The sequence below is a fragment of the Mus musculus genome, chromosome 8 (genome assembly GCF_000001635.26).
Source record: "Mus musculus strain C57BL/6J chromosome 8, GRCm38.p6 C57BL/6J".
Classification (NCBI taxonomy): Eukaryota; Metazoa; Chordata; class Mammalia; order Rodentia; family Muridae; genus Mus; species Mus musculus.
In genome coordinates, this window is record NC_000074.6 from 117,557,416 (window position 1) to 117,578,923 (window position 21,508).

A 21,508-nucleotide genomic window follows, 5' to 3' on the forward strand; every position below is an offset into this window, starting at 1 on the left:
CATCCTCCTTTGTTCTAGGGTCTTCGGGAATAGACCAAAGGGAGAAAATGGGACATCGAGTCCCCAAGTTCATCAGTGCCCTGTGTGCAGCAGCCCCTGATAGTGGCTAAGAACTCTCCAGTGCTCCACATAAGATCCTTTCTCCCTAGTGTTGAGCCTTGACCTTTGGCGTGAAGAGGGCACTTCAGCTGAGATGGAAACACTCATTGGTGTATGTGTGCATGCACACATGTAAATGAATCTTTCTGTGAATATCTGCAAGCATATAAATATTTGTTCATATACATTCTTCTATATGCCCTTCACGTGGATTGTTTTCAGTGTGATATGTGTGCATAGGACCCAGGGCTGGGCCACTACCCCTCCCGCAATGAACCAACACCTTCCCACATATACCACTCTTTCTTCTCAGCTGGTTGGGAATTAGTGATGGGGAGTTGTCCTTTATGGAGGCCTCACTTGATCTCATGGATGCTCCCTCGGGGCTCAGACAGGGGTCTTCAGCCACAGGTGGAGTCTTGTTACCAAGCAGCCTTGTGAGGATGTTGGGGACCCCTTCTCCTTTTGGGGACTTTGTCCTCATTCCCTAGAGCTCTTTGAACTTGCAGTATTTTTGACTCTCCCCTCTTTTTGGCTTCACATTCTCTTTGCAGTTGGCTGAGAAAACAGATTTATTCAGTAGATCAAACCCGAAGAAACAGGTAAGGCCCATCAGCGGTTTTCTGTGAACTGTGATACTTGCTTGTTTCAGTGTTTGGGGGGCAGGATGGGTCAGTACATGCCCTGTGGTTGAAAGGGTCTCAGGTTCTGGGGTTGACGGTAACCCAGAATGATTGAATGATTGAAGCTTCTGATGGAGTGAAGCTCCTGTCGTGCTGCTGAGGTGACATTTGACATGGGTCTGGGACCTTGTCACAAAGGCTGGAACACCTACCACGTCCTGGGAACCCAGCAGGAAACATTGTGACGCCGTGCCTGCAATGTATGATGGGAGAGACTGGTCCTGAGGGAGCAAGCTTTGTTTGGTGACAGTGGTGTGACTCTGGGCAGGGATGAGGGTAAGATGCGATGATGTGCCTCTCTGTGTATTTCACAGTCCCTGGAGGATGGGACTTGGCCAGCCAGCACACAGGGTCTCTGTCAGATTCTGTGTTTAATTCCCTCCCTCTCTCCTCCCTCCTTCCCTCCTCCCTCCCTCTTCCCCCTCCCTCTACCCCTCCCTCTTTCCTCTTCCTCTCTTCCTCTCTCTCCCTTCACCCCATCTTTCTGTTCTTAGAATTGAACCTTAGGTCTTCTGCAAGCTAGGCATTCACTCTATCCCTTAGCCATGACCGCAGCCCTCCACTGGTGGATCCTAGACAAGAGTTCTACTGTCTCTAGCTTCTTCTTTTTGTTTTCAGACAGAATCTCCCTAGACCATTCAGGCTGGCCTCTAACTCTCTCTGTAGCCCTCAACTGGCTTTGAACTTTAATCTTCCTGCCTCAGGCCCTTGCATAGCTGAGCTGAGAGACCTGTACCTCCAGGCCTGTTTTGTTTTTTTTTTGTTTTGTTTTGTTTTTTAAAAATAGATACTCTGCTTGGGTTTTTCCTTAGGCAAAGGCAGTGCTCACCCAGCAACTGTTTCCCCATTGGTAAATACATAATGGCTTCTGACTTCATGTTAATTTTGTGAGAGCCAACCTTGGAGTGTGAACTTGGGTGCTGTACGTGTGAGTCGGGGACTTCCTTAGTTGCCCGATGCCAGCTCCCGGTGTATGGTGGCAGAATATGGTGACAGGGGTGACTTCCAGCTGTGGCGCTGAGGGCACTGACCTGCCCACTGTCTCTGCTGCACTGGTCTTTGTCCTTTGCTGGCCTGGAGGATGAATGGCCATAGCATCCTTTGTTTAAATTTGCCTTTCTTTCTGAGTTGGTGACTGGTTAGCCTCTTATTTCCTTCCTCTAATTAATAACCAAGCAATATAGGCCACCCTGGGACTGGAGAGAAGGCGCCGCAGGCGAGAGCAATCTTTGCTCTTGCAGGGGATTCGAGTTTGATTCTCAGCACCCATATGGTGGGCTCATGACCATCTGTAACTCCAGTTCTAAGGGACCCAATGCCCTCTTCTGAAATCCACAGGTACCTGGCATACACGTAGTGCACATACATATATGTAGGCAAAACACTCATGCACATAAAATTAAATAATATGTTTAAAAAAAAGATCCCTACAGACAAACAAACAAGCAAACACTACCCTGCATGGAGAACTTGGCAGTGGATGGTGTTAACTCTTTATAATCCTTGTCTCGAGTTTGTCTCACATTGGACCTTTTGTTTAAAAAGGTTTATTTTGAGACCGGACTATAGCTTATCTGGTCGAGTGCTTGCCTAGCCTGCATGCAGGCTTGACTTCCATCCTGGCAAGGGTGGAGATGCAGACCACTTTTGCCCTAGCCCTTGGGCGGTTGAAGCAGGAGGGTCAGAAGTTCAAGGTCATTGTCTGCTGTAGAAAGAGTTGGGAGCCAGCTAGGGTCATGTGAAGCCTTATCTCAATTAACTAACTAACTACTTAGCTAGCTAAGTAACTAGCTAACTAACTACTTTGTCTTTCCTTGATTTTGGTTTTCATATTCGAGACAAAACTAACCAACACCAACTTCCCCATTTTGTCCCTGCATCATAGAGGTGACTCTGTCCGTCTGTCTCTTGCTCATTTCTGTCTCTTGTTTAGTGTATCCAGCTGGGGCATTTGTGACCCCTAGCCACATGCATTCTCCCTTCTGCCTCTCCCTCTCATCTGTCATCTCCTGGCTGCCCTCTGGTGTACCACCAGGGTTGAGCTAGTGGGGTGTCGTGGGTTTTACACACTGAGGTCTTAGGGTGTTGTCATCTCTGAGACTGTGCTCACTGAAAAGACTGGCTCAGGGTGACAGAAGGGGTCACTCTGGTCACACTGTCTCCATGGTGGTGGAGTTGTCTGTCCACTTCTGTGTCTTTGTTTTGTTTTTTGAGACAAGGTTTCTCTGTATAGCCCTGGCTGTCCTGGAACTCACTGTGTAGACCAGGCTGGCCTCAAACTCAGAAATCTGCCTGCCTCTGCCTCCCAAGTGCTGGGATTAAAGGCGTGCACCACCACGCCCGGCACCACTATCGTGTCTTATATGGAGCAGAGATGGATGCCTGCTTCTTCCTGGGGATGGATTCTTCAAATCCTGCCTAGAAACCCATCTTCCCATCTGCCAAGAGGGAACCTGTTTCTGGAGGTGCTCCCTCCCTGTTTCTGGAGGTGCTCCCTCCCTGTTTCTGGGGGTGCCCCCTCCCTGTTTCTGGAGGTGCTCCCTCCCTGTTTCTGGAGGTGCTCCCTCCCTGTTTCTGGAGGTGCTCCCTCCCTGTTTCTGGAGGTGCTCCCTCCCTGTTTCTGGAGGTGCCCCCTCCCTGTTTCTGGGGGTGCCCCCTCCCTGTTTCTGGAGATGCTCCCTCCCTGTTTCTGGAGGTGCTCCCTCCCTGTTTCTGGAGGTGCTCCCTCCCTGTTTCTGGAGGTGCTCCCTCCCTGTTTCTGGAGGTGCTCCCTGGCTGTCCCTCCACCCAGCTCCTCTTCCAGCTCCCTCCCAGCAGGCAGGCCCTGCTGCTTGTCAGCACTGAGAAATAGAAAGTCTCACCTTCTCTAGGAGGCTGCAGGGATACTTCAGAAGGAACTTTGATCCCAGAGTGCTCCAGAAAGAGCAGCCTGGCCAGTTTCCCTCCCTTTCCTGTCTCCCACAGCCTCTGACTAAGCCCGTTTCTCAGAGGAAAACAGAAGCTGCCAGAGGCAAGAATGGACTGGCCTAGCTCAGGCGGAGCCCGAACCCCAGATGTTTTCCTTGGCCCAAGTTCTGTCCAGCTTCTAACTTCTCCTAGGGCAAAATGGTAGCAGCTGGCTTTTGTGATGGACTTGCTTGGCAACAGCCACTGGATTAGGCACATCCCATGCCAACCAAATGCTCCCAGCCAACCACTGGGCGAGGCACCCATTTTACATGTAAAGACACTGAGGCCCAGAGAAATCAGGTCTTGTGCCTAAAGCCAGCCAGCATGTTGAGGATAACACACCACTCTTTGTAGGCTTGCTCTGCTTATCATGCAGACATTGTTTCTTACCCTAGCCAAATAACGTTGCAAGAAAAAAGAAAAATAAAAAAGAATTTAAAATGACAGTAAGGCTTCTACAGCGTCACGCTTACCTTGTAAGAATTTTAAGTGCACAGTTCTGTGGGGTTAATTGCGTTCATAGCATTGTGCAGCTGTTGCTGTGTTCCATCTCGTGAGTGGGCGGCAAGTTCCAGCTCACGGACAGGGTCATCATTAAACCATGACACCACAGGCCCCCCTCTCCCCTCCCCCCTTGTGAAATACAGTGCGGCGGTTGGTTGGGGTTCCTGGTGGGTCCATGCCAAGCTACTCCATGTGACAAACCTGGTATAAGGGAGGTTTATTTGGGGAAGGGAGGGGAGTGAGTGTTAGCATTTTGTTTAAGCTCCCCACAGTTACCTGGCAACGGCCAGGTATGCCTGACTCACTGTAAAAGGGGCTGTTCGCTCCCTCTGTCCTCTCTTCTTGCTTTCTTGCTCCCACTCCGTCCTCTCGCCCCTTCCACCCTCTCTCGCCACGTGCTCATGGCCGGCCTCTACATTTTTCTCTCTGTCTTTCTCTGTCTCTACCTGGAGAAAAGGGGTGGAGGCAGGCAGACTGGAGCAGAGCCACGAAGGCAGAAGGGGGGTGGGAGTGGGGGGAGGAAGCCCGGCTGGGAACACGTGGGGAGAGAGGGGGGAGGGCTCCGATGATGACATAAGCTGTAGCTAGGTCCCTGGGAGGAGTCTAGCAGAATCACCTGTAAGCTAATACCTCCCTCCTGGAGTTCTGGGAGCCGTGTCCTGTTCGATTTGGCTGCCTTCAGTGCCGTAACACTCTTGCCGATTTCACTTGGAGTAAGGCTCTCAAGGGGCTTATCCCCACCGCGGGCAAGCGCTATCCCGTGGAGCTACATCCTTCTTAAAGCCTTCTTTTTACTTTTTCTCTTGAGAGACAGGGTCTCACATGGTTGTCTAGGCAGCATGCCTTGGACTTGTGATTCCCCCTGCCTCCGACGGCGGAGTAGCAGAACCACTTTATTTTTTGAGGCCGAATAATATTCCAAAGTTTGCTCTCTCTCGTGCTTCTGCCATTGTGACTCAGTGTGCACGCATGCGTAGAAACACCGGCAGGGAGCCCTGCCCTTCCTGTTGGATCAGTGGGAACTGGTTACGGTTCTGAGGAACACCTGCGCTATTTTCCATACTGGTCATGTCCTCACATAGGCCCCTCAGCAGCGCACAGATAGTTTATTTCTTCCTCATCCTTATCAACACGATTTCCCTCCATCCTTGCCCCTTGGGTTATACCACTGAATTTGCATAAGCAGAACAGACTTTCTTGTTCAGATCTGCAGGGACCGAGGGAAGGCTGTTGGGTCTGCAAGGGATATGGAAGGGGAGGCGCTGCAGGTGGGAGAGCTCCTGGATGCAAATAGGTTTCATGTGGTTGATAACCCAAGCCACACTTGTGCGGATTCCGTTGCATTGGCCATCATTGTAGGTATGGGATTTTTTTTTTAAAAGGTTTATTTTATAAGTATGTGTTTGCATGTATGTGTGCACACTGTGTGTATATATGATGCTCAAGGGAGGCCAGGTAGGCTTCCCTGGAACGGAGTTACAGACGGCTGTGAGCTGCCAGGTGGGTGTGCAGAATGGACCCCCCCCCCCAAGGTCTTTTGAAAAGAGGAGCCAGTGTAACTTCTCCAGTCCCAGCAATGTCGTTTGAGACAATGTTTCACTATGTAGCCCAGGGTTGAGAAATAGTTCTCAAGGGAAATGAATTCTCACTTCCTGAGGGCATGGTGAAGCAGCCCTCTTCCTCCTCCTCTGCCAGTTTAAATGTGGGGGTCCAGACCCCGAAGAATGTGCAGTTTGGCTAATCCTTGGGAAGTAGTGGTCCCTAAACAGCTGCAAATAGCAGGGCCCTTGATCTACACAGTGAATGTAGGGGTTGCTGAGTGCATGGGCCAGTGGCAGATACAGTGCGTGGCCCAGTTCACCCATCAGAGTAGCTGTGTGGGGTTGGCTGCTGGTGTGCCAACCAGCACCAATAGAGAACATAGGCACTGCTCTAGAAAGTTTTGTGAGGTTAGCCGCGTTTGGAGGCACACACCTGTCATCTTTGCCCTCAGATGCTGAGGACTACATGGTGAGAGCCTGTCCCAACACACACACACACACACACACACACACACACACATGCACGCGCGCACAGGAATAGGGAGAGAGAGGGAGGGGAAGACAGACAGACAGGCAGGCAGACAGACAGACAGTAAGAGAAGCTGCAACACTGCTTGTGTGATATTTGGGATAATTGATTATTTCTGTCTACAAAGAGCCCTGATGTTGCTCTCTATCTTGCATCCTGGCTGGATGCCGGCTTGTGGGATTCAGTGAGTTCACACTGTAAAGTGCCTAGATAGGACCTGGCTTACAGAAAAGATTCTACATTAAATATTTATTGTTGCTTTTATTATAAATAGCTATGGGTGAGAGTGGGCTTTTTTTTTTTTTTTTTCCTAAGCAGGCAGGTTTCAGGGGCTCCTCTGGTGATGGGTGTAGCCTTGAAGGCACCCAGGACCCAGCCAGGCTTTATAGTGATTGGTTGATGATGTCTGTATAAAAGACAGGTGTCAGCTGCCCCTTGGGAGAAGTTGGTTTTTGGTTGTCATTCACAAAAGAGATCAGCCTGGTTTCTGGTTGAGCTCTAGGATGGGATATGAGTTTCTGATTTGTGTCCAGGAAGCTGATGCTGGGGACTATGAAGAAGCACAGGATGTGCAGGCAACAGGACTGGCTCTTGCTTCCGGGGTGGGATCAGGCGTGGGGGTGGGGGTGGAGGTGGGTGTGGGTGTGGGTGTGGGGTTCTGACGCTCGCTGCCCATCAGCTCTCTGGAATGAAGATCCAGGGAGTCAAATCTGCTTTCTAGCTTGGACCTGTCACCTGGTCCTGGGGCCCCCTGCCACAGGATGGGCTTGTGAGTAAGGTACTCGCCATCTTATGAGGCAGGTGTGGCTAAGAGCTACTGACTTCCTTCCCTCCAGTTGCTGGGGAGTACTCCTGTTAGGTATGTGTTTCTAGAGATGGGAGTGAGGAGAGAGTTCTGGGAGGGGATTCAGTTGTTCCTATCATGAAGAACCTGAAATAGCCCTTTGGTCCCTGCTTCTGCAGTGTCTTTGGTTGGGTGTCTGGTTGGAGTGCATGGGTTTAGCATCTCAGATGCTCTTGACTCCTGTGCCTGCTCCATTACTCAATTGCTAAATAGCTGCATTGGCTCTTGGGTCCCCTCTTTCTTACTCTCAGTTTCCAGATGGGGGCATTTCCTTTACTGGTGCAGCCTGGGCTCCTAGGGCCTCTGATTTTGTCTTTTCTTTTCTTTTATAAAATTTATTTATATTATTACAGCTAAGTTCACTGTAATTGTCTTCAGACGCACCAGAAGAGGGCGTCAGATCTCATTACGGATGGCCGTGAGCCACCATGTGGTTGCTGGGAATTGAAGAGCAGTCAGTGCTCTTAACCGCTGAGACATCTCTCCAGCCCCGACCCCTATGTTTTCAATCTCTCTCTCCCGTGTCTTGCCATGTGGCACAAGAGGAATGTCACCTTCTGAGGCACCTTCTATAGTCTGCTGGCATCTCAGCATAGCCAGACCTCTTGGCCCAGTGGTGGGAGCCTGTGGGTGCCCCTGTAAACACCAGAGCCAGCAGAATGTTGCTCTGAGGGAGGCAAGTAGGGAGAAGGTCAGTTCAGCACAATTCACTAAGAGAGTGTTGGTTTAAGTTTTGAGTGTCTGACACCGGGCAGTTTCTTTCACACACGTTTAAGTACAGCACAGTTTGGGAAAAAAAAGATTCTTGGGTGCTGATCAACTCAATCCCTTCTGTACAGTAAAGCTTAAGGCATGACTGCATTGACACTTCTTTGTTAAAGTCTGTGTGAACCCTTCCATAGAGATGGACTTTGTAGCTTGGGAGACAATGCTTAACATAAGGGCCTCGGTAGGATGGCTGAGATAAACCTAAGTGTCTGGGGAGCCAGGTCTGAGCTCACGGGGCTATCACCATTCTCAGCCTTCTGGGCAGAGAACAGGTTATTCATCTCTTCCCTTGAAGGGACTACCCCGTGATTCTAACATCCCTGGATTCCCTAGTGCTTATGTGTAAGCACAAGGGCCTCGCGCCCTCCACAGGACCCTTGAACGCTCTTTGTGCTGCCGTGGGAGAGCAAGGGGGCAAGAAGGCTGGATGTGACTGCTGTAGTGTGTGGAGTCACACACGCGGCTCTTCTCTGACGATGACAAAGGCCAGGTTGATAAGTGTGGAGACCCACACTTGAGGCCGGGTTCTTTCTGAGCCCTTTTCTAACTCTGCCGGATGCTTGGCTCTTTGGCTAGAAGGACCCGAGTCTCTTACCTGTGACCCATCCGGCCCCCTCATTTCTGGTGTCTTCCGAAGGTCTTTGGAATGTGGTTGTTCTGGGTGAGACTGCAGTGAGTCTAGTCTAACCTTGCTCACACAGCAGGCTTCTCTGAGCTTCGGTTTCCTCCGTGGAGGTGGCAGTGGCCCTAAGGGCTGCCTTGGGAGGCTTTTGAATCCTGGGAGTCTGTAGCTGGACCTTGGGGAGCAGACCCCTAAACGTGATGGGTTCTATTAGCATCTGCGTCATTGTTCCCTTTGTCCCCTTTTTGACCCTTACTCTCCTCTTCTCTAGAAGCTCAGGAGTAGCTCCTGGAAAATTCTGATACCACCTGTTCTGGCTTGATGACTGTTGTGGGATTTGGTTAGGATCTAGGCTGCCCTGGGTCCAGCCGCAGCCTCCACCCATTCTGAACGGTGAGGCTAGAGCTTGGTGCTGTGTGTGTATAGATACAAGGGAGTAGGGTGGAGAAGTGCCATGGCTTAGCTGACACTAAGCTACCTGGCACATAGCAGGTACCACATGCCTTCCCATCTGCCCCCCTCTGGTTCACTCTGCTTTAAAACCACGTGAGCATGTTTCCGAGACTCTTCGGGTGCCTGAGGCTTGTGGTGTTCTACAAACCCCATTGGGTCTCCCACAGCACTGGCTTCCAGAGCCATCTCCCACGTGACCCATGTCTACTACCATCGCTGAGGGGGTAGGGACCAGCCTCCACTATCAGGTTGTTCCTTTCCTCTGGCTTAAAGGGCCTTGCTTCTAGTTGGTTTTCTCATGGAGGGGTGCCAAGGTGGGGGTCGGTAGAGTTGTACAATGCTTCCCACTCTGGCCACCCTGAGGCTATTGGGATTGAGATTTCTGTCTTTGCAGCATCAGCCTCCGGGAGCTGAAGACCATCTTGCCCCTGGTCAACTTCAAAGTGAGCGGCATCAAGTTTCTCAAGGACAAGCTGGTGGTAAGTATGGCAGCTCAGCTGGGGGACAAGAATTTAGGCTTGCTTAGTGCCTCTCTCAGGAACCCATGCTGGCCTGGGGCTCTGTGGAATGGCATCCAACAGAGCCCTCTGCCTCCGAGCACATTAGTCCTGGTTTATCCAATGGAACCCTGTGACTATTGGAAGACTTCTTGAGGATGGAGCAAGTGAAGGCTATGTTGCTGGATGGTGTGACTTGGGACATCTGTGCAGATCTGTCTGAACCAGTCTGCCTTTCAGCACTTTCTGGACCTTCTTGCAGTTGGTCACCTTAGTTACAGGAGCACATGGGTCCTTTGTAAACTGCTGCGGCAGATGCCTTTGAGAGGGTACTGAGGACATCTGCCATTGCGTTTTGTCCTCTTACTCTAACTGCCCATTTTCCTAATTGTTGTCCTTTCTTCCCCCGTTACTGAAGTAGGCTATGTTCTTGAGCTGTGGGTGGGACAGCCAGCAAAGTCTCTCTGCCCCAGGAATGATGGGATGCAGGGGGCAAGGATAGATGGATGGAGGAGATGAAGGTGAAACTTTCCCACAGAGAGATGCTGTCGGGAAATGAACACGTGGTCCGGGGAGCCCCCATAGGAGGCTCACCCAGTCATGTCAGTGTCATTCGTGGGATTCCCCTTGCTGAACAACTTCATTCCTTTGAGTACTACTGAGTTCCTGGGACAGCAGACCCAAGCTGATCCTGACCCTGCCATTCTTGGACCTGCCCATCTCCTCCTCCTCAAGACAGAAAGCAGGCGTGAGAGACAGAGAGGGAGAAGAGAAAAATGTTATTATTAATCCCTGTGTGGTTTTCTCTCTTTCTTTATACATACACGTATGTATGTATGTATGTATGTATATATGTACAACACTTACACACACACACACACACACACACACACACACACACACACACATACACGGGTCCACTCCCTGGCCAAAATAGACATGTAGTCACATCATCATGCAAAATGTGTTTACTCCAACTTCAAAGTCCCCATGGCCTTTTAGTCCCAAGACTGTTGTAAAGTCCAAAGTCTCTTAGGAGACTCTTGGAATTGTTGTATATATGCATATGTATATATATATATTCTTATGTATATGTGTTTACATAAGAATGCACATATATATACATATAGGCTAGGGAATCACTGACTTCAGAGGACGTTGGGTTGATTCCTCCAGCTGTTCAGTTCTTGTGTAGAGGGCGGAGGTGTGAGGGTGGACACCCGACTATGTGCGCTCACCTTTGCCTTCTGTGCTTGCAGGAAATCGGCGCACAGAAAGATGAGCTCAGCTTTGAACAGTTCCATCTCTTCTATAAGAAACTCATGTTTGACCAGCAAAAATCGGTAAGAGGACCCTCGGCTCTTCTCGTGTTTGCTTCAGGCGCAGAGCCGAGAAGCCCACAGGGAAAGGCTTAGCTTCCCACTGAGTCAAGGACGCATGGGCAAGAGTGACCGTGGATGACTTCAGGAGACCAGCAAACGGCCGCAACCATGGTGGAGCTGTAGGAGACACGTCAGGGCATGGGGGTTGCTGATCTTCCTGGTGGGAATTCCATAGCCATAAATTTGATCATAACTCTGAGTATATGAAAAACAAAATACAGTATAATGCACAGCACACTATTAGATCACCTAGGAAGGAAATCCTGCAAATTATTCATAGCCTTCTCTGAGTTTTATGATTTTATGACTTTATTTTTGAGACAGGATTTTCTGTAGTCCAGGCTGACCTCAACTTCATGTAAAGCTGGCCTTGAACTTCCAATCCTCTTTCCTCCAGCCAATGAGCGCTGGGATTATAGAGTGAGTTACCCTGAGGTAGCAGGTTATAGGGTCAGGAGGGGACCAGGGCTTTGTATGTGCTAGGCCATACCCCCTAATCCTTACAGATATTCAACTGGGGACTAAACATGCAAGTGTATGAGCCTATGGGGCCCATTTTTATTCAAGCCAGCATTTCCCACTCCCTGGCCAAAATAGGCGTGTGGAACATCATCGTACAAAAGGCATTCAGTCCAACTTCAAAAGTCCCCATGGTCTTTTAGCCCCGAGACCACCGTAAAGTTCAGGGTCTCTTCTGAGACTCTTGGAATTGTCATAAACTGTTAACCCCTGTGAAATCAAAATTAAAAAGCAGATCACATGCAATGTACAGTGACACAGAATATATGTTATCATATATATATCATATATATATATATATATATATATGACCACACATACATGACACATACACTTTGCCACTGTCTTCTGGGTTCCTACTAGGATGCCTCCTTAAGCCTCACTTAAATTCCTTTCTTAGTCACTTTCTGTTGTTGTTAAGACAGCATGCCTCATCCCCAATCCAAGATGTATTTCAACTTACACTCTTTCACGTTGAAGTGACCTCGATAGTAGCCTAGGCTGTCTTAGAACTTGCTATGTAGCCCAGGTTGGCCCCAAATTGACTCTCCTACTTCAGCTTCCCCAATGCTCAGCCACAACCTAAACTTTTTATTACAGCTTAAAAAAACAAAAAGTGTGTTTCTGTGTAGGCTTGTGTGCATGTGAGAGAGAGGAGAGAGGGAGAGGAAGGGGAGGGAGGATGGTAGAAAGGAGAGAGGGGGTGAGGAGGAGGGAGGGGTGGGGAGGGCGGAGAAACATACTGATTGAATTGAGGTTTAAGGACTCCCTATTCTCCCTGGAATGTGCTAGGTGGAACCCTGGGAAAACATTCAGCCATGCCAAGGTCGCCCTCTGGTGGTCAGAATGCCACATGGCACCTGAGTTGGTATCTCATTTTTGGTTTGGCCTGTGGGTTGGCATTTTAAAATTAATGACCTACATTTAAAACCCAGAGGTCTAGGTGAGGCTGCTGCTGCTGCTGCTGCTGCTTCGTCTTCTTCGTCTTCTTCGTCTTCTTCTTCTTCTTCTTCTTCTTCTTCTTCTTCTTCTTCTTCTTCTTCTTCTTCTTCTCCTTCTCCTCCTTCTTCTTGCTGCTGCTTCTCCTCCTTTTTTCTTCTTCCTTCTTCCTCTTCTTCCTCTTCCTCCTCCTTTTTTCTTCTTTTTCCTTCTTCCTCTTCCTCTTCCTTCTTCCTTTTCCTCCTCCTCCTCCTCCTCCTCCTCCTCCTCCTCCTCCTCCTCCTCCTCCTCCTCCTCCTCTTCTTCTTCTTCTTCTTCTTCTTCTTCTTCTTCTTCTTCTTCTTCTTCTTCATTCTCTTTCTCCTTTTCTTCCTTCCCCTTCTCCTTCCCCTCTTAGGTCACAGAGCCCAAGAGACCACCTGGGGTCAGGCCAGGGATTGTGTGTCCAGTAAGTCTAGAGGTTGCCCACCCAGCTTGTTCATGGCCAAGTGTCGGAAGGGAAGGGCCCACATTCCCTGAGATATCCTGATGGCTTGATGGATCATTTTGGATGCAGGTGATTCTAGCCTGAGGTAGCTGGGATGGGGGATAGGAATCCTCAGATTTAGCAGTGACACTCTGGTTGGTTTCTACCCTGGTGACTGTCCCTGGGCTCCTGAAAACTCATTGCTCCCACCTTCAGAAGACGAGACTGTCAGCGTGCTGTGCTATCCTCCGGCCCTTGGAAACTCAGTTCCCCATCTTCAGCCCTGTGGGTCTTACCGTCTTCCTCTCCCTTTGTCGGTCCCTTCCCCTGTCCAGCTGGGGCCTTCCTTGAGCATGAGGAGAATAATTCCTCCATTATTTTAGTCAGTCATCTGACTTGTACAACAGCTGTTTGCATGACCCAAGTGGGTACCGTGCTTGGCACAGACATGTCCTCTGACCCTGCTGACAGCTCACTGGGGTGGACAGGCTCACTGATATCTGGAGTTACTCAGACCCCAGTGTCCACCCAGGCTCCCTGTTGGGTTAGGTTTGACCACAGAGCCTCACCAAGAAATGCTTTCTACATCCTCATTTGGCTTGTGAGCCAAGTGCCAAATGAGGCCAATAATCTCCTTGCCATGCCTGACACCCCACCTTCTCAAAAGAAACGTGTGTGTGTGTGTGTGTGTGTGTGTGTGAGTGCTTCTGAATTTGAACGGGTAGTCCAACCTTCAGGCTGGTGATGAGAGATGTTTCCAGACATCTTTCCAGAGTATGGGACACCCAGGTACCTGGGGCACCCCCTATCTCCAGCCTGTGGGTGGCCAGAGGACTTGACTGTTGGACGCAGAGCTGTTTACAAGATCTGTCACAGGCCAGTGACTAGAGGGTCATTTCCACCTAGAATACATCTCACCTTTACACAATCACTGTGTTATTGATCAGGCAGGCAAGGTGGACAGAGTGTTTGCCAGGCTGTTAGCTAGAAACAGTCCAGGAGCATATGTGTATGTACATGCGTGCACACAAAAGTGTGTAGGTACACCTGTGTGCATATGCGTATCTCAATGTGTGCATGTGAGCATGTATGTTTGTGTTTACATGCACACACACATGAGTCTTGTGTATGAGTGCATATCTGTATCTATACATATATGTGCATGTGTGTGCACAGGGCTCAGCCAGTGAGCTGGTGCAGATGGAGATCAGAAGGGAGGCGCATCTCAGCTCCTCGAATGTGCGGTTGACATTTCAGAGGGCACAAGGGAAGAGCTGATATGGCCCTATGTTCCTTTTCTGCCCTGAAAGCAGAATGGTAAAAGGGTCATCTGTGAAATATTAAAGGTCTGAAATACAGCAGTAAACACAGAACAGTGTAAGTTACCGCTTGTTGCCGGGACCACAGTACCCAGATAGAAGACCTCCAATGGGGAAAGGCTGAGTTGTGGCCCACGGTCTCAGTCCACTGTGGTGGGGACAGCCTGGTGGCACTCATGGAGTCAGAGACATGTGACAGAGACACCAGAGGTGGTCTCTGGTGGTGGTGGGGGTAGTGTGTGTATGTGTGATGAATGTATGTGTGGTGTGTGCGTGTGTGTCAATGTGCATGTATGTCAGTGTGTATGTATGTAGTGTATATGTGTGTGGTGTGTATGCATGTGTGTGTATGCTGTGTATATATGTGTAATGTGTGCTGTTTTTGTGATGTGTGCTTGTGGTATGTGTGGTGTGTATGTATGTGTGTATATGGGGTATGTATACTATGTGTGTGTAGTATGTTGTGTGTTATGTGTGCAGTGTGTATGGTGTTTGTGATATATGTGTGTTTGTGTGTGCATGTTGTATGTGTAGTGCTAGGAGTCAAATCCAGGTAAATACCTGTCTACCCTGAGTTGTATCTCCAGCCTTTGTAAAAACAACAATAAACAACAATTTAAATCTCTCTCCCTTTCTCTCTCTCTCTTCTCTCTCTCTGTTTGATGGGGGCATGGGATGAGAGGGCTGTGTGTACCATGGCATGATTGTAGAGACCAGAGGACAACCTGTGAGAGTCCATTCTCTCCTTCCACTGTGAGGACCCTAGGTTGTAAGGTTTGGCAGCACTTGCCATTAACCTCTGAGCAGTCTCTCTGGTCCAGCCTCTATTTATTTATGAATCAAGGTCTCCCTGTATAGTCTGGGTTAGTCTTGAACTCACGATCTTCTTCTTCTGCCTTAGCCTCTCAAGTGCTGGGATGACAGGTGGGTGCCACCACATTCAAAATACCACATTGATATGTACATTTTATTTTTCTTTTTTCTATGCCTGTTGAGATGCTGTGATTTCTGTTGCTAGATCAGTCTAGGCATTGTCCTACATCAGTGGGTTTTGCCCAGGCTGAGCCATCTTGGCTGTCTCAGTAATGTTTCCATTGCATGAGAGGTGCTGTGGTCGAAAGCAACTTGGGGAAGAAAGGGCTTATTTCATCTTACAGTTCTCAGGCCGCACTCTGTCACTCTGAGGGAAGTCGGGTAGGAACCCTAGAAGGACAGGAACCTGGAGGCGGGAACTGAGGCAGAAGCCACGGAGGGGTGCAGCTTACTGGCTTGCTCAGCATTCCCAGGACCATCCGCTCAGGGGCGTCACCACTCCCAGTAGGCTGGGCCTGCTTAAATCAATTATTAGTCAAGCAAATGTACTACAAACTTGCCTATAGGCATTTTTTTCAATTGAGGTCTGTCTTCCCAAACGACACTAGCTTGTGTCAAGTCCGCAAAAAACTAACGAGGACCCTTGCTTTGATAATTTTTTAAAGTAATTTTTCCTTTATTATTCTTTAGATTTATTTGTATTTTATGTATATGAGTATCTTGCCTGCAGGCACATAATGTCACCATATGTGTGCCTCGTGCCCACAGAGGCCAGAAGAGGGTGTTGGATCTCTGGAACTGGAGTTGTAGATAGCTGTGAGCTGCCGTGTGGGCTCTGAGAATCGAACCCACATCTCCTGCAAGAGCAGCAACTGCTCCTGACTGCTGAGCCATTTCTTCAGCCCACTGATGACTTAGCAAACAACAACAACAAAAAATCTCACCGGCATAAGCTGATTTGTCCAATGCTCTTATGATCTGCTTGTTTCTCGTTTCAGATACTTGACGAATTCAAAAAAGACTCCTCCGTGTTCATCCTAGGGTGAGACACCTCGGGCACGTTGCTGCTGTTCAGGGCCTCTGTGTCCTTGTAGCTCTGGTGGCGGGTGGGGGTACTGTGTGCAGTTACTGACCCCAGCTTTGTAGGACAGCAGGAGCGAGTGAACAGAATCCGTAAGGTGTGGAGTATTGTGAGGAGGGTCTAGAAGATTCTGTAGGGAGGACCGTGACCTCAGGCTTTCTTCCCGTAGGTTCAGGGGATGTGACAAACCAATAGGTTTCTCTTTCCCCCTGCTTTCCCCTCCTCCCCACCCCCACCCCTTCTCTTCCGGATGCGCCTCTTCCCTCTCTGGTTCCATTCTGTTTGTGGACTCCACATTCTGCTGTGCTCCCCAGACCTCCTGGAGCTCCTGAGTGCTGTCCGGGGCCTCTAAGACTCTTTGGTTGGGATCCCTCTTTGAGTCTCTTAAATCTCGACTTCGAGGGTCAGTGGTGTGCTCAGCATGGCTGGGCTGGGGTTCAGGGTAGAGGTGAACCCTCTCTCTAACCACCCTGTGTCATTTCTCTGAGGACAGAAACACAGACCGGCCGGATGCCTCGGCTGTCTACCTGCAGGACTTCCAAAGGTTTCTTTTACATGAACAGCAGGTGAGAGGATTGTGAGGTGGGGTGTCAGGGACAAAGTGCTTCCCTGGATGCCTGCTGTCATAGAATAGCTGTGGTGTCCCTGAGGTGGGGTAGGGCCTTAGACTGCTGTCCAATATCACCAGGTTTCCTCAAATTCCCAGTCTCTCTCTCTCTTTCTTTGTTTCTTTCTTTTATTAAGATTTATTTCTTTTATGTATATGAGTACACTGTCACTGTCTTCAGACATACTAGAAGAGGGCATCGAAGCCTATTACAGATGGTTGTGAGCCACCATGGGGTTGCTGGGAATTGAACTCAGGACCTCTGGGAGAGCAGTCAGTGCTCCTAACTGCTGAGTCATCTCTCTAGCCCCTTCCTTCCTTCCTTCCTTCCTTCCTTCCTTCCTTCCTTCCTTCCTTCCTTCCTTCCTTCCTTCTTCCCTCCCTCCCTCCCTCCCTCCCTCCCTCCCTCCTTCCCTTCCTTCTTCTTTCCTTCCTTCCTTCCTTCCTTCCTTCCTTGAAAATAGATTCTTCTCTCATACAATACATCCTGACTACAGTTCCTCCCCCACTTCTCTCAGTCCCCCCCCCCCCCGCCACCTCCCCTCTCCTCCAGATCTACTTCCCACCCCTTTCCTCTTCAGAAAAGAGCGGGCCTCCAAGAGACAGCAGCTAAACAGGACCAAACCGCATACAACAAGGCAGGGCAAAAAGCTCTCATATGGAGGCTCGACAAAGCAACCCACAAGGAGGAAGAGTCCCAGGAGCAGGCAAAAGAGTCAGAGACACACCTGCGCCCATTGCTAGGAGTTCCACAAGAACACCAAACGAGCATTCCTAACATCTACATGAGGACTGGGTGCAGACCCATGCAGCTCCCATGTCTGCCGCTCCAGTCTCTGTGAGCCCATGAAGTTTTAGTTAGAGCAGGAAGACAGCTGAAGGAGATCAAGGGCGTTCACATTGGAAAAGGATAACATGGCGTGCTGAATCTTGTCGCGACTTCCAATGAGCAAGCAATGGCAGGGGACTTGAGGGCTTGAATAAGATGTCCCTCACCCTGGCTGGTGCCAGATCATCCCCAGGGGCCACACCAGGAGTGTTTTCCTGGGTGGCCATTCCTTCTGGATGGGAGGAGGTGACTAGGCTGACCAAACCTGCTGGTCCCCTGGGGGATGAGAACTAAGACTCCCCAGATGGCATCTATGTGGTGGCTCCTAGTGTGGTGGAAGAGTCACAGGAGTTTCCTGTTGGGATGTCATTATCTGATGGTACAAAGTCACCCTAGTATGTGTGTGTGTGTATTCTTGGGTACCATGCTGGTGTCTGGCGAGAAGATGCCGTTAAACGTTCCCCTGTGATACACGTTTTTGAGACATGTTTTACTAAGTTGCTCAAACTGCCATTGAACTCCCTCTTTAGCCCAGGCTGGCCTTGAATTCCTTCTATAGCCCAGGCTGGCCTTGAACTTGCTGTCCTCCTGGCTCAGCTTCCTGAATAGCTGATACAACCATTCTGTACCTTCACACTCTATGTTTGGGCTCTATCATAGTATAGTGATAGAAAGGGACTAGTGATCAGAGAGGGACATTTACCACAAGGTTAACAGCCTGAGGTTGGGCAGTGGCAGCTGCTGGCTCGGGGTGCTGGGCATGCATACCACGCCTGACAGCATGGAACACTGAATGCAGGTGATGGAGGAGAGAGGTTCTGTTTGCTTAGCCTGAGTGAGCTCTTAAGACCCAAGGATGTTAAACACAGTGGGCAGTGAATTCTGTTGGGCAGTCTGAGGACGGCTTGCTGGGACTGCTAAAAGCTTTCCTCCTACCACTAGTGTCCTAGCGATCAGATTTTAGGTTGTTGGGCTTGGTGGCAGGTACCTTTACCCTCAGGCCACCTTACCATCCCACATTTGAACCCCTAGCATCTTGGGATTCTAAACTTCTTTAGGAAGATCCTGGTCTCTGCCCAGCCAGAAAGCAGCCTCCAGTTCTATTAGCAAGTGCTCATGTCTTTTGATAAACGCGTGTGCTTTGCAGGGGAAGGAGAGAAGGGCCATTCAGGCCCTTTGAGGTACCCAGGGAGCCAAGGTGTTTGCACTAAGCATCCTGCACTTGTGGTGTTGCTTCTTGGTTCTCCCCCCACCTCCACCCCCACAGCCGAGGACGGAACCCCGGGCTAGTGCTCTACCACTGAGCTAAATCCTGAACCCCATGCTCTATGCTGTTAACAACCTTCCATTCAGGGAACTCACAGCCTGCTGGCTATTTTGGTGTCTGTGGTCTGGGGAGACTTGTTAGCTAGCCACAGTCCTGTGTTGCTGAAGTAGGGCCTCACCATCCTGTTTCAGTCTGTCTTTGGGCTTTTGTTCTTTCTGACACACCCCCGTCCCCGTCCCCCCACCCCCACCCCACCCCGTGTCCCTTCCTACCCAATCACACATTCATCTCAGACACAAGGAGAGACACTGGGGAATGTCTGAAACCCAGAAGGCATTGGCCAGCATCGGGTCTGTGGTATCGTTCATCTTGTTGCCTGTGGATATTTGAGGTTTCGGAGAATGTAGCAGAAGAAAGGTCACTGCATGCTGTGGTTTTTTATTAAGGAAATGTTTCTGGAATGTCCAGCATTGTACTGAATCTGCTAGTGGGGCTGGATTTGTCTATCGGGGTGGCTCTGCCTGGCTGACCCCTGGGGGAGGGGATGCGAGGTGTCCATCTCAGTTCTTTTGCCCAGGTTGAGTGATTTGGAAATTGACCCTGGTTCTCATGAGCTCTGGAGACCTGGGATCGTCTTGAAGTCATCCTGAGCCTGTGTGTCCTCTTCTCTATGTGACAGTGACATCATATGGCTTGCAGGGTGGGGCAGGTTAGAGGACCATACGGGGACGAGGCTGTTAGAATAAACTACCAGAAACTGGAGGCTTCCTGCAGCGAAGAACACTGCACTAAGCACACAACTGACTTCATGTGGTCCTGTTTCCAAACCTGCGCGGTGTATAACTTTTGGGACCCTCCTTTCATGGATGAGGCTGTATAAAGAAGACACGTGACTTGTCACCTTGGCTGAGCCAGGGGAGACACCCCAGTAGGCTGGCTATACTGTATAGTTACTTTTCTCGTTGCTGTGACCAGAAGAAACTATTTCAACTGGGCAGGCTTTATTCTGGCTTAGACTTAGAGGGGCTATAGCCCATCATATTTGGGAAGAGATGGCAGCCTGTGGGAACAGCACAGTGACAGGAATCGGAGCTGGTCACATGGCCTCTCTCGTCAGGAACAGGAAGTGGGGCTGGACTATAAAACCTCAAAGCCCACCCCTAGCGACCTACTTCCCCTAGCAAGCCTCTTATCTCTGGAAGGTTCCACAGCCTTTCCAGACAATGCCATGACCTGGTAACCCAGGTGTTCAAACACATGAACCCGTGTGTGTGTGTGTGTGTGTTGGGGGGGGCGGCATTTCATAATTAAACTGTTAACACTGGCATAGTCCACCACAGTCCCTGGCTGTTTCATACTGACACCCGTGGCCTAGTGCTCTGAGTTCTTAGCAGATCATAGTCTGTCGTTACTTTTATTGATAAAGTTTCATTGCAATACAGCTATGCTCATTTTCCTGTATTTGGTCTGTGGCTGCGTTCACACGGTGGTGACTGCTGAGTGAGGATAGCGGGTGACCCATGCAGAAGGCATCTGCTCGCCCCTGGCAAAGACCATGCCAGGATGGAGCCTTATTTATGTGGCTCTGAATGACATAGGTTTGACATTGGGTCCAGTCTTTGATCACCTTGACTAGGTCCTGAGGAGGACCTTGCCTGTCCTTTGGTGACTTTGTGTTATCTTCGACATCTTTAAGGAGCTATGGGCTCAGGATCTGAACAAAGTCCGGGAGCGGATGACCAAGTTTATCGACGACACAATGAGAGAGACCGCAGAGCCCTTCTTATTTGTGGATGAGGTGAGTGGGCTGGGGCATGTCACGTGAGCAGGACTTCCTTTATCCCTTCCCCTCGGAAGGTGTCACTGTCAGGTGTCCGGGGGACTGACTCCGTGTAAGGAGTGGTTTTCCCAGGGTGGGGATTAATCCTGCTTTTCATTTTCCTGATTCTTACCTGGGTGGGATTACCTGTTTCGCCACTAGAGGGCGTTCGCCATCAGGGAGAAGCCAACTGAACTTGACAAATGTTTGATGGTTGTGTGAGCCATTTATAGAGGACACTTCTTTTTACAGGTGGCCGGGGAGGATCAGAAGGGACATGGCTTGTCACTTGCTCGCTGGGGCTGTTTATGGCAGTAAAATGTACCTCTGAGCCAGTCGGTGTTTCTGATTTATTATTATTATTATTTAAATGCTAGGAGTGGGTAGATGGGAAAGTCCCTGGGCCCCTTCTCGGCCTCCTTGTTTTTGCCATGGTAGGAACTGAACCCAGGACCTTCTGCATGCTAGGCAGGGGTTCTACCACAGACCTATAACAGTGGGACTCTTTGTAATGTTTATTTTGTCCCTCCACCCGGCCCCCAGGAGGTCAGAGGACAGACAGCCTTAAGTGTAGGTCCTAGTATGCATCCTTATTTGAAGCAGGGTCTCTTTATGCTGGGCTCCCAGACCTTGGAGCTTCTGGGGTTTTCCCCATCTCCATTTTACATCACAGTAGAGGAACCATGAAGCCATCTCTCCAGCCCTCTTCTCTTTTCTTATTATTTATTTATTTATTTATTTATTTATTTATTTTAAAGCTTCCAGGAGTTGGGACAGGAAACTCTGTCCCTTTCTCTCTGTTTCCCTTTTATCTTCAGTTTTTTTTTTTTTTTTTAAAACCTGAGGCTTTGTACCCATTAGCCAATCACTCTACCACTGAGCTAATCCCCAGCCCTCCTTTTCTTTTTGCTTTGAGGCAGGTTCTCAGTAATTTGTCCAGGCTAGACCTGAACTCCCTGTAGCCCAGACAAGCCTTGA

At 49.6% G+C, this 21,508-nt stretch overlaps 1 protein-coding gene across 1 annotated transcript in view; it reads left to right on the top strand.

The window, feature by feature from the left end:
• Window positions 1-21,508, top strand: part of Plcg2 (phospholipase C, gamma 2) — a 136,868-nt gene that overhangs the window by 59,141 nt on the left and 56,219 nt on the right. Inside the window, exons 5-10 of the mRNA NM_172285.2 lie at window positions 654-701; window positions 9,387-9,471; window positions 10,749-10,832; window positions 15,926-15,969; window positions 16,502-16,574; window positions 20,408-20,509. Coding sequence (NP_758489.1) covers window positions 654-701; window positions 9,387-9,471; window positions 10,749-10,832; window positions 15,926-15,969; window positions 16,502-16,574; window positions 20,408-20,509 — 436 coding nt within the window. The remainder of the gene's footprint in view (window positions 1-653; window positions 702-9,386; window positions 9,472-10,748; window positions 10,833-15,925; window positions 15,970-16,501; window positions 16,575-20,407; window positions 20,510-21,508) is intronic.